The sequence below is a fragment of the Lycium barbarum genome, chromosome 9, assembly GCF_019175385.1.
Source record: "Lycium barbarum isolate Lr01 chromosome 9, ASM1917538v2, whole genome shotgun sequence".
NCBI lineage: Eukaryota > Viridiplantae > Streptophyta > Magnoliopsida > Solanales > Solanaceae > Lycium > Lycium barbarum.
In genome coordinates, this window is record NC_083345.1 from 39,585,330 (window position 1) to 39,597,844 (window position 12,515).

A 12,515-nucleotide genomic window follows, 5' to 3' on the forward strand; every position below is an offset into this window, starting at 1 on the left:
ATAATGTGTTCAGGCCGCTTTTGGACTTATTTGTGATAGTATTCATTGATGATATTCTGGTGTACTCTCGCACAGAATTGGAACATGCAGATCATTTGCGAATTGTTCTTGGCATTCTTCGAGCCCGGGAATTATATGCAAAATTTTCAAAGTGCGAGTTTTGGCTAAATTCTGTAACATTTCTGGGCCATGTTATTTCAGATGATGGCATTCGAGTCGACACTCAGAAAATTGAAGCTGTGAAGACTTGGCCAAGGCCTACGATGCCTATAGAAGTTCGTAGTTTTCTGGGATTGGCAGGTTATTATAGAAGATTCGTAGAGGGGTTCTCATCTATTTCAGCCCCATTGACAACGCTAACCCAGAAGTCGGCTAAATTTCAATGGAATGATGCTTGTGAATGCAGCTGTTATACCTCGTATTTTTGTACGTCGAATTATTCGTAAGCTAATCGACATAAGTTAAGGACGAGATTATTTTGGGATATGAAATAAAGTGCTTTTAACCCTCGATTTTAATTAGTGCACGATTTGTTATAAATTCCAATTAGTATAGAAATTTTAATGTAGATTAGGGATTATTAACTATGATTAGATTATTAAGTGGAGACTAGTGATTAACTAAGATTAATTAAGCTAGCTAATTAGGCAATTAAGTGGGCCCCACCGAATTAAAAAAATATATATTATAATAAAAAAAAATATATGATGATAAGGCATGGAGTGGGGCACGTGTAACTATAATAGGCTGCATATATACTTTATATGTGATGACTAAGTTTTTCCATAATTCATTTCATGGCCATATTTCATTTCATCTTCAACCTAGTGAGAGAAAGAAGCAATAGCCATGGCTGCCATGGCAGCTCACGGCCATGGCAGTCCATCCTTAAAAAAAAATTCGAAGTTAATTTGCACGTCCAAGGAGGTGATAGCAACATTGGGTATTGAATTGAGGAAGAATAAATAGTGCAATTGGTGCAAGTGAGTGTAGAATTTGCTCCAATTAAATTAAGGTAAGATCTTCTCATTTTATGGTATAATTGGATTAATGGTGTTGTAATGGAAAGATTAAAATTGTATTAGATGAAATTGGAAGTAAGAAATTGCATGAATTTGTTGGTATTAGGAGTTGTAGTTGTTATATGGAATTGTTGAGTTGAAAGATTAAAAGTGTGATTTATGTTCATATGTTGTTGTTCGTGTTGTTGTCGGGTTGTCGTTGATATGGCTTCTAAATTCGGAAGAAAGAAGTGTATAACCTATCGTATACAAAGCGTATGTTGGTCTGTTTGGTGTATAATCTTAAATGTTAATGATTTGGATTGGAAAAAAATTAAGAAAGATTATTGGGTTGTTTGAGTTGTTTATGGGCTGGATTGTAAGGATTTGATATGAATATTTCTATTATTGTTGTTGTTCGTATTGTTGTGATAACAGGGGATTAATTAAATGTTTCCCGATTTCCGTTAAGTTCTTAACTTTACAAAAATCCTAATTAAGAAAGTACGAACTAAAGAATGATTCCCATAAGTGATTAGTTATAGATTTATAAGTTCGGAAATTCGTAGCTTATTAACAACAGTGTTACTCTCATATTAAATAGGCTAAAGGGGCGACGAAGCAAGCTTGGTTACGATTGATCTACGAAAGGTATGTAAAGCTAACCCTTTCTTCTTTTTGGCATGATCTTTATGAAACAAACAGACGACGTGTATATGATTCCAAAGAAGTTCCTATTCTTAGAGCCACTAGGATGGCTAATGTTATTGATTCCCAGCAGCTATTTCATTATGTCTTAATACGTGTATATGAATCCAGAAGTTCTATTTTGACATAATCCATAGTGACATTCGAAAGGTACTTGATATGACTATTGTCTTGATTTTCAAATGATGGTTCATTTTGATTATTCTATTGAGTCTCAGATATGACTTAACTTGCATATGGTTGCTCATTACTCTACTTGTGCATGCCTCAATATGTCTTTCACCGAGTCCCGGGCCGGGTATGTTATCGTGCACAGTTTCACTGCATTGTTCACCGAGTCCCTCACTAGAAGGCCGAGTACGGTATATATATATAGTCGGCCATTGTTCCCGCAGGTACAAATAGTCGGTTTGGTGACCCTTCAGCATAGGACTTCCAATCAGCTTTCGTGGAGAGCTTCATTGTTCCGGAGCCTAGACTTTTGGTACAGATCTATGATGTATATGTATATGTTTATCCAGGGGTACGGCGGGGCCCTGTCCCGTCATGTTTCACTATCGATACTTTTAGAGGTCAGTAGACATATGTATGGGTTGTGTATAAGTTTGTTCAGCTGTGTCTATACGATGTGCTATGGATATGTTCTTCTGTAATGGCAGCCTTGTCGGCTTGCATATGATATTGATATGTAGTGGCAGCCTTGTCGATTTACATATCATTTTTTGATTTGATTAGTTGTGACTTCTCAGGAGATAGTTTATCTGGACATATATATGATGACGTTATGAACCTTTGGAGTTCGGTCTCAAGTTTCCATATTGTTCATAGTTTCAATTTGACTATATTTAACAGGTACGTATATGAGTGTCCAGCTCGGGCACTAGTCATGGCCTACGGGGCTGGGTCGTGACAGCAGCTTCCAAGAGTTGAAAGACAGATTAACCTCAGCTCCGGTCTTAACACTTCTAGAAGGGTCAGATGGTTATGTCGTGTATTGTGACGCTTTCGGTGTTGGATTAGGATGTGTATTGATGTAACATGGTAGAGTTATTGCTTATCCTTCAAGGCAGCTGCGGAAACATGAAAAGAACTATCCAACTCATGATCTTGAATTAGTTGCGGTCGTTCATGCATTAAAAATGTGGCGACATTACTTGTATGGAGTGCATGTCGATATCTATACAGATCACAAGAGTCATCAATATATTTTCAAACAGAAGGAGTTAAATTTGTAGCAGAGGCGGTGGTTAGAACTATTGAAAGATTATGATGTGAATATTTTGTACCACCCCAGAAAAGCGAATGTAGTAGCCGATGCGCTCAGCCGCCGATCCATGGGTAGTCTATGTGAGATTCCTCCGGAAAATAAAGAGATAGTTCATGAGCTCCATCAACTAGCTAATCTTGGAGTACGCGTAATTGATTCGGGTAATGCAGGGATTAGTATTAATGATCCCACAGTTTCGTCCTTGAACATGGAAGTGAAAGAGCGGCAATATGAAGATCCTCAGTTGAGCCATTATAGAGACATATCTCATGGAAGAGAGAAGTCCCCATTTAATGTTTCCACGGATGGAATTCTTAGATACCGAGGCAGGCTATGTGTGCCGAATGTGGCAGGATTGCGCCGACGAATTCTAGAAGAAGCACATTATTTCCGGTATTCTATTCACCTAGGTGCAACCAAAATGTATCATGATCTCAAGTTAATATATTGGTGGGATGGCATGAAGAGAGACATAGCATAATTTGTAGCTCAGTGTCCAAATTGCCAATAAGTAAAGATCGAACATCAAAAGCCAGGAGGATTATTGCAAGCGCTGGAAATTCCTACTTGGAAATGGGAAGTCATCAACATGGATTTTATTGTGGGATTACCTCGTTCTCGAGGTAAGTATGATTCTATATGGGTAATTGTGGACAAATTAACAAAAGCAGCTCATTTTCTTCCAGTCAGAACCACGTACTCAGCTAAAGATTATGCAAGGTTGTATCTCAAAGAGATTGTGCGACTTCATGGTATTCCACTATCCATTATCACAGATAGAGGAGCACAGTTTACAGCCAAGTTCGGGAAATATTTTCAAGAAGGTCTAGGTACTCAAGTGAAGCTTAGCACGACATTTCATCCGCAGACTGATGGACAAGCCGAACGTACTATTCAGACCTTGGAGGATATGCTAAGAGCATGTGTTCTAGATTTTGGTGGTAGCTGGGATGATCACTTACCTCTAATCGAGTTTTCATACAACAATAGCTACCATTCCAGTATCCAAATGGCTCCGTATGAAGCTTTATATGGAACAAAGTGTAGATCCTCAATCGGATGGTTTGAAACAGGAGAAGTACAGCTGATAGGCCCTGAATTGATTCAGCAAGCGGTAGAAAAAGTCAAGGTGATCCGAGATCGATTGTTGACAGCCCAGAGTCGCCAAAAATCTTATGCGGACAACCGCCGGCGAGACTTATAATTTCAGGTTGATGATTGGGTATTTTTTAGGGTGTCGCCAATGAAAGGGGTGATGAGATTTGGCAAGAAAGTAAAGTTAAGTCCTTGATACATTGGACCCTATAAAATTATCCGCAAGGTGGGTCATGTAGCCTACGAATTGGACTTGCCTTCAGAGCTTGAATCAGTTCACCCAGTTTTTCATGTCTCAATGCTCTGTAAGTGTATCAGAAATCCTACGAGGATTGTCCCCATTGATGATGTTCAAGTGACAGAAAGGCTAGCCTATGAAGCAGTTCCCGTTGCCATCTTGGATAGGCAAGTACGAAGACTTCGAAATAAGGAAGTAGCCTCAGTCAAGGTCTTGTGGCGAAACAACAACCGGGAAGAAATGACTTGGGAAACGGAAGAGAAAATGAAATCCACGTACCCGCATTTATTCCAACCCCCAGGAGAGATTCAAGATGAAACGCCAACAATATAAGGTATGTACGTTTTCTTTTCATGCTTTTGGTCGTGTGTGGCCATAGATATGTTGCTATTATGTTATGGCCCTGTGAGACAGTGATATTATGGGTTGTTGTGACAGGATGGTAGTGCCATATTACAGGGGAAACTCTGGCGAAATTTTCGCAGAATCCCGAGTGTTTAACATTCGAGGACGAATGTTCCAAAAGGGGGGGGGGGGGAATGTTACACCTCTCATTTTCATACGTTGAGTTTCGCCGAATGCTAATTGTCCTATCCTTGGGAAGTAGGATAAATTTTTCGAGGTCATGGGGATAGATATGTCCATCTTGGGTATATAATGGCGAAAAACCATGTTTAGTAAGCCTCGGGAAGGTTTAAGACTCGTCAGATCATCGGAGTTACGCTGCACTCTCATATGCTTGGTATCCGAATTCGTCCATATCATTCAGTTGAAACAACCTTAGCTTGGTTGGCTCCTCCCAATCCATATTCAGCTTTTTCAATGCCCACATGGCCTTGTATTCAAGTTTGACTGGTAGATGGCACGCCTTGCCAAAAAACAACCTATAAGGAGAAGTTCCAATGGACATTTTAAATGTGGTTCTGTAGGCCCAAAGAGCACCATCATGTTTTTGAGACGAGTCGGTCTGATTTGCATTGACCGTTTTAGACAAGATGCTCTTTATCTCCCGATTGAAGACTTCTACCTGGCCACTAGTCTGAGGATGATATGATGTGGCCACCCTATGCTTCAAATCGTATTTTTTAAATAGTGCCGCAAATGTCTTGTTGCAAAAATGCGTACCACCGTCACTAATGATAGCTCTTGGGGTGCCAAAACGGGTGAAGATGTTCTTCTTTAGAAAGCTGGTGACACTCTTCCCTTCATTATTGCGTAAAACCACTGCTTCTACCCAGTTTAAGACGTAGTCGATGACCGCCAAGATGTATCTCATACCACCAGAGCTCACAAAGGGTCCCACAAAATCAATGCTCCAAACATCAAGAGCTCTACCTCCAACACAAAATTCATAAGCATCTCGTGCCTCTTAGCAATCAATCATTGGCGTTTGCATTGGTCACAAGACCTCACCATCAAATTTGCATCATGATAGAGAGTCATCCAGTAGTATCCACACTCGAGAACCTTAGCCGTTGTGGGATTTCCATTATAATGACCCCCAATAGGAGAGTCATGGCACGCCTTCAAGATATCCATCTGTTACACCTCAGAAAAGTCCCCGTACATGTACAATGAATAGACCAACGAAGGGTATGAGTGTGCGACGTTTTACTAAGTAGGGAATGACGATTCATGAATTTTTGGAAATAAGAAAGTTGTAGAATTTCAATTCATCCAGTGGTCGTAAAACAGAATACGGCCCGTAAAGTGATTTACGGACCGTATACTGCCATCGTCCTTCAACGTTCCAAAAATTTCAACTTTCTATCCAAAGTTTAAATGGTAAAATACGACCCATTTTACGGACCGTAAACTGAAATAAGGCCCGTAAACTGTGGTCGTAAACCATCATGACCTCCAACAAACCTTTATGTTTTTGATATGCTTAAATACGAACACGTTATACGGCTCGTAAACTAGTATACAGTCCGTAAAATAGTATACAGTCCGTAAACTGTGGTTTACGACCACTGTACACCCCGACGACTGTTCATTAAAAATCAGATTTTGTGACTATTATAAGTGACTTTCTCATTCATTTTCATTCATATTTCATCTACAACCTTCAAGAACCCTCTAGAACTTATCCAAACATTTCATCCACAAAATTTAAGAGAATCAAAGGGAGATCAAGATCAACAACACCAAATCCATGAAACAAAGTGTGTGAAACTCAAGTGAAGTTCATCTAAACCAAGAAATTCCAAGGAAGGAAAAATAGGGTTTTGAGGAAGGAGGAAGAACTCCACTCTAGGCTTGTTACACCACCATCTAATGAATGTTTTATGACTTTAGCATGTTTTTTAAGGTATTGGAAAGCTAAGATGCTTGAATTGTAGAAAGACATGGAAAATGGGTCTTAAATGGGAGAATAATGTCATAATTGAATAGTAGTTGAATGGAACCATAAACGTTGATGTGCCATGATTATGAATATGTTGTAAATGATGTTTAGACCAGGAAATAAGCATTATATATGAGAAAACGCGATAACGAACTACAACCATAAATGTGGAGAAAATAGAGAAAAATGATGGATTTTGCTCAAAGTATATGAATGACGATTGTTGATACGATATTGTGAAGTGCTGTTGTAAATGTTTGGGAGTTGATATAGACTATGAGAAAAGAAGTATAAATAAAGGAAGTGCTGCCCAATTTTCTCTAGAAATAGTGACGCATTCCCGTAGTCGATTAACTAACGTCAATACGAATTCTTTCGTGAAGGTAGCGACGCGACATTAAAGGAGAGCAAGTGAACGATAGCTTAGCTAAATGACAAAGGTATGTGAGGCTAGTCCTTTTCTTTCTATGGCATGAATCCCATGATACAATTCTTCCCCATTTCCATGATTCTCTTATATCCCGGAAAGCCAAGAGCCTAAGATCATGAATAGCTATATGAGTCAAGAGATATGATATGACGTTCTTATAAAGTAAATGATGTTGTTCCTTGTATACACTCACCTTATATACTAATCCCTTCAAGGTGAGGCAGAATGTTCATATATGTTCATAACGGAATCAAGGGTTCACGACCTTACGTCACCTCGATAGAATGCAGTTGTTCTAGAGTCTTTATGCATGTACGATGACAAGTATATTTTGATAAGCATAATTATTATAAGTATGTTATGATGAGCATGTAATGATTGCATCACACCGGGCCTAGTTGGCCGGGCAGTCATCGCGAAAGCGGGCAGCTATACGATTCAGCATAGCCAGTTGGCATGGGCAGACACCACTAGTGGGCGGCATGAGATGGTACCCCGGACGCGGGAGGCCTGGACGCGGGCTAATGTTACTGATTATCACACCGCACCTATATGGTCGGGCAGTGTATATATATATATGATATGCATACATGAGATGATGATAAGCTTAAAAGTAAGTCAGCATGCATTACTTTTCATGTAATTCCCAGTCAGGTATAGTTGCTCCATACTTGATGCCTCCCTTGTTTCCTTGATGCATTATTATTGTTCATGCCTCTCATACTCAGTACAATATTCGTACTGACGTCCGTTTTCTTTGGACGTTGTGTTCATGCCCATAGGTAGACAGGGAGGTGAGCTCGATCCAGATTCTTAGTAGCTGCCAGCTGATTGCGAGCACTCCATTTTCCGGAGGTGCTCATGATTATTCTCTTGGTATATGTATATTTTTGGCATGGTGGAGTCTTGTTCCACCTATATGTATAGTATGTCAGTAGAGGCTCGTAGATGCGCAGTGTGGGTAGATGGTCTCACGAGAGGCTTTTATGTATATGTATGTATTATTTTGATGGCCGAGAGGCTTATGTATATAAAAGTATTTTTATTTTCTCAAATGAAAAGATGATCTTCTTATGTCCTAAGCATGAATTGATAAAAGAGCATTAAATGGGTAAGGTGAGTAGCAGAACGAGTGGTGCTCGGTGGCTAGCCCCGGGTACCCTTCACGGCCGCTAGCTGGGTCGTGACACCATCACCTCAAATTCGGAAACACAACACTGAATGATGTTGTCGGCGCATGTTTGGAAAAAGTATGTTGAAGAATTTCTTTTTCTGGTTCGCCTTGATCGTGTCAGGAATAAGCCCAATCACCAAGTAATTTGCTATGTCAGCATACCATGGTGCTACATCACATGACACTGCTAGAAGCCTTTCATCTCGGAACACATCATTGATCTCAAGTTCCCCCATCAGTCTGCCTGCTTTCTCAAGCCTCGATAAATTATCTACAACCTGGTTCTCTAACCCCTTTCGATCTTTGACCTCAAAGTCGAATTCTTGCCCAGAGAACTAAATGAATCAACCTCATCTTAGCATCTTTCTTTGCCATTAAATACCGCAATGTTGCGCGGTCAGTATACACCACCACTTGGGACCCCAACAAATAGGCCCTAAACTTCTCAAAAGCATAGACAATTACAAGTAATTCTTGTTCGGTCACTGTATAATTCATCTGGGCACCACTCAATGTTTTCCTAGCATAATAGATCAGGTGCATGTTCTTGTTGTGGCACTGACCAAGCACTGCTCCAATTGTGAACCCCCTAGCATCACACATCAGCTCAAACGGAAGTGACCAATCAGGTGACACAATAACATGAGTAGAAGTAAGTCGCTTCTTCAATTCCTCAAATGCCTTACGGCTCTTTTCATCGAACTCGAACTTAGCCTATTTTTTAAGAAACTTGCACATGGGATTTCCTATCTTCGAAACATCTTTAATAAATCGCCGATAGAACCCGGCGCGCCCCAAGAAACTTTGAGCCCCTTTGACTGAGATGGGTGGAGGAAGATTTTTAGTCACATCAATCTTTGCTTGATCAACCTTAATGCTCTTTTAAGAGATTTTATGGCCAAGAACAATTCTTTCTTTCACCATAAAGTGACACTTCTCCCAGTTAAGAACATGGTTTGTGTCCTCGTACCTCTTCAACACTCGACCCAGATGGTCAAGACAATCATTAAATGAATCACCTACAACAGAAAAGTCATCCATGAAGACCTCCAAGAATTCTTCCACCATATCAGAAATGATAGACATCATGCTATGCTGGAAAGTGGCTGGAGCATTGGATAGACAGAATGGCATTCGGCTGAATGCAAAAGTGCCATAAGGACACATAAATGTGGTCTTCTCCTGATCCTCCAAGGCAATATTATTCTAATTATAGCCAGAGTACCTATCCAAGAAGCAATAATAACACCGCCTCGCTAGCCAATCAAGCATTTGATCAATAAAAGGCATAGGGAAGTGGTCCTTGCATGTTGAAGAGTTACGATTTCAATAATCCATACACACTCTCCACCTTGTAACTGTTCTTGTTGGAATCAGCTCGTTCTTCGCGTTGGGCACTACTGTGATGCTACTCTTTTTCGAAACACATTGAACTGGGCTAACCCATTTGCTCTCTGCAATCAAGAAAACCACTCCAGCGTCTAACCACTTAATAATCTCCATCTTGACCACCTCTTGCATAGGTGGATTCAGTCTCCTCTGATGTTCAACACTCGGTGTGCTATCTTCCTCGAGTTGAATTTTATGCTGACAAATGTCAGAGGGAATCCCCCAAATATCTGTAATGGTCCACCCTATAGCTCGCCGACACTCTCTCTAAATTTTACGTAACCTCTTCGTCTGCTAATTAGTCATCAAAGTAGAAACAATAACAGGCAATGTACTATCTGGATCGAGAAACTCATGCCTCAGATGTACTTGAAGTTGCTTGAGCTCAAGCTTTGGCAGCTCAATAATAGATAGTTTTGCTGGAGGATTTTTCCAATTCTCAAGATCAAGAGACAATTTCTTTGGTTGATAAGAATAATATCCCAATCGTTCAAGAAAATTTACAGTCTTTACATATCCCTCCATAACATCTGCATCAAAATTGACTAGGATAGCCGCTAATGTTTCCCCAAGGAACTCTTCTTCCATCTTGAATTCAACAGCCTCGTTTATGACATCTACAACATCAATAACCGAAATGTTTTTGTAAGCACTCGGTAGTTTCATACCCTTGCTGGCCCGAAAGGTCACCTCTTCATTGTTAACAAGAAATTTGATCTTATTCTTCTCTGAATTCATGAGAGCCCTTCCAGTGGAAAGGAAGGGTCTTCCCAGAATAATAGGAATATCTCAATCAACAGCACAATCAAGAATCATAAAATTTATCGGTAGAAGGAATTCACCAACTCAAACAAAAACGTAATCAACCACCCCAACTGGCCCCTTTACGGATCTATTAGCCATCTGCAGTCGCATGCTAGTAGGCCTAGGCATTACCAACTCCAATTTGTTGTAAATAGTAAGAGACATTAGGTTAATGCTCGTCCCATTATCACAGAGAGCACGAGCAAAATCATGATGGCCAATAGTGCATGGAATAGTAAAAGCCTCTGGATCCTCCTTCTTCTGAACTCTGGTTTTAGATATGACAGAAATAACACGGTGAGTCACACTCATAGTCTAGCCTCTTCTTCATCAATAGATCTTTTAAATACTTCACAAAACCCGACATCTCTTGGAAGGCATCAAGAAATGAAATATTCATCCATAGTTGCTTCAGTTGATTATAGAAATGCTGACACTTAGCATCCTCAATTTTCTTCACTAGCGTCTGAGGAAAGCGAGGTGATGATTTTATCAATTGAGTCAAGGGCCTGAGTGCCTAGTAACCTTACCTTTTTCCTTGTCACTGCTCACATCTTGAGCCTTTGGAACATCTGGCATAGGATCAACTTCAAGCACATTCGGAATTTCATCTTGCACTTTCTCAATCTCACTTGGAACTTTAAATGGAACCTGTGTATTTGCTTCTTCTGTAGGCCCATTTTCAGCTACTTTTGCACCCACAACTTGAAGTAGTTTCCCACTTTAGGTGCTAATGACAACATACTTCTCAAGATTATTACCTCAACCGCTTTTGGGATTTGGAATTGTATCACTCGGGAGGCCTCCCTTTTGATGAGGGTATTGCTCTCTCAAAATATCTTTCATCTGTGACTCAAGCTTTTGGATGGAAGCAGTGTGAGAGCCCACAGTTTCAGTCAACCCCTTCAAAGTTTTTTCGGACTTCTCTTGGTTGGCTAGCACCTTCTCAAGCATGCTCTCCAACTTAGAACCTCCTTGCTAATTAGATTGTCCTTTTAGTGGAACACAAGGTTTTGAACAGCTCTTTCCAAAATTATTGTTGTTATTGTAGTTCCCTAGGTTTGAACCATCATAATTATTGTTATAGTTACCTAGCCCCTGTTGCGGTCTCCACTGATTTTGATAACCCCCTTGCTAATTATGCCTTTGGTAACCCCCTTGAGAGTTATTCACATGATTAGCATATTCATACTGCATAGGAGGTCCCTCTTGATATGGACCCTTAGGAACTTGGTACATCCCTTTCGGCATAGTCTGCACATGTTCAACTGCATTCACTCTCTTAGTTTCTTTTTCATCTAGCCTCTTCGTCAGCAAAGTAATATTAATTGCATGCTGGGCCAGAGTTTGTTGTGTCTTTTGGTTCTTTTTCACAATATTGCTGATTAATAGAGTCCCATACGCTACACTATCAGTACAACCCGAATGCCATGCTTGATTATGAGTAGTTAATATATCAAGTAACTGACTGACTCGAGCATATGTCTTCTCCATGAAGCATCCACCAGCTTCATTATTTGCCACTGCCTGTGTCATCGGATCTAACCTTGTATAGAACTTCTCCATCAATATAGTCTCTGGAAAATCGTGATTGGGAGACCGCTGCAAATACTACTTGAACCTCTCCCAAGCCTCATATAATTTCTCCCCCGAAAGCTGCTTGAACTCATAAATTTATCATAAATTTCAGCTTTCTTGCTCGGAGGAAACCACTTCTTGAGAAAGACATTCAACAACTCACCCCTTGAATGAATGGTATTGTGGGGCAACTTCTAAAACCAATCTTTTGCTTCGCTGGCTAAAGAGTATTTGAAAACTCTTAACCGAATTGCATCAGGAGTAACAACATTCTGGGTATGTATCTGGCATACACCAACAAAATTCTTCAAGTGTCGATGAGGGTCTTATCGGTAGAGTTTCAAAAATATCCCTCAATTTGAGCAATTGATAGATAGTAGCATCGATCTTCCAACTTGCGGCATTAACCCTAGGTGGAACAATAAAAGATGCATATTCCACCTCTTTCATATAATCCGTAAATACAGTCTCCTCTTCCTCAATT

At 40.1% G+C, this 12,515-nt stretch overlaps 2 protein-coding genes and 1 non-coding gene across 3 annotated transcripts; 1 reads left to right on the top strand and 2 right to left on the bottom strand.

Moving 5' to 3' along the window:
• Positions 1–5,027: 5,027 nt before the first annotated feature.
• LOC132611887 (uncharacterized) lies at positions 5,028–10,387 on the bottom strand. Its single transcript, XM_060326247.1, has 7 exons — positions 9,968–10,387; positions 9,605–9,847; positions 9,182–9,466; positions 8,726–8,974; positions 8,398–8,595; positions 5,723–5,848; positions 5,028–5,675 (listed from the first exon to the last, which is right to left on the bottom strand). Exons 1-7 carry the CDS (start codon positions 10,385–10,387, stop codon positions 5,028–5,030), a joined length of 2,169 nt encoding a protein of 722 aa, XP_060182230.1.
• A 108-nt stretch (positions 10,388–10,495) lies between these two features.
• Positions 10,496–12,019, bottom strand: LOC132611888 (uncharacterized). Its single transcript, XM_060326248.1, has 5 exons — positions 11,627–12,019; positions 11,248–11,431; positions 10,979–11,157; positions 10,804–10,919; positions 10,496–10,721 (listed from the first exon to the last, which is right to left on the bottom strand). Exons 1-5 carry the CDS (start codon positions 12,017–12,019, stop codon positions 10,496–10,498), a joined length of 1,098 nt encoding a protein of 365 aa, XP_060182231.1.
• A 16-nt stretch (positions 12,020–12,035) lies between these two features.
• LOC132612455 (small nucleolar RNA R71) lies at positions 12,036–12,140 on the top strand. Its single transcript, XR_009571814.1, has one exon. It is a non-coding gene; the product is annotated as a small nucleolar RNA R71 (small nucleolar RNA).
• Positions 12,141–12,515: the final 375 nt, after the last annotated feature.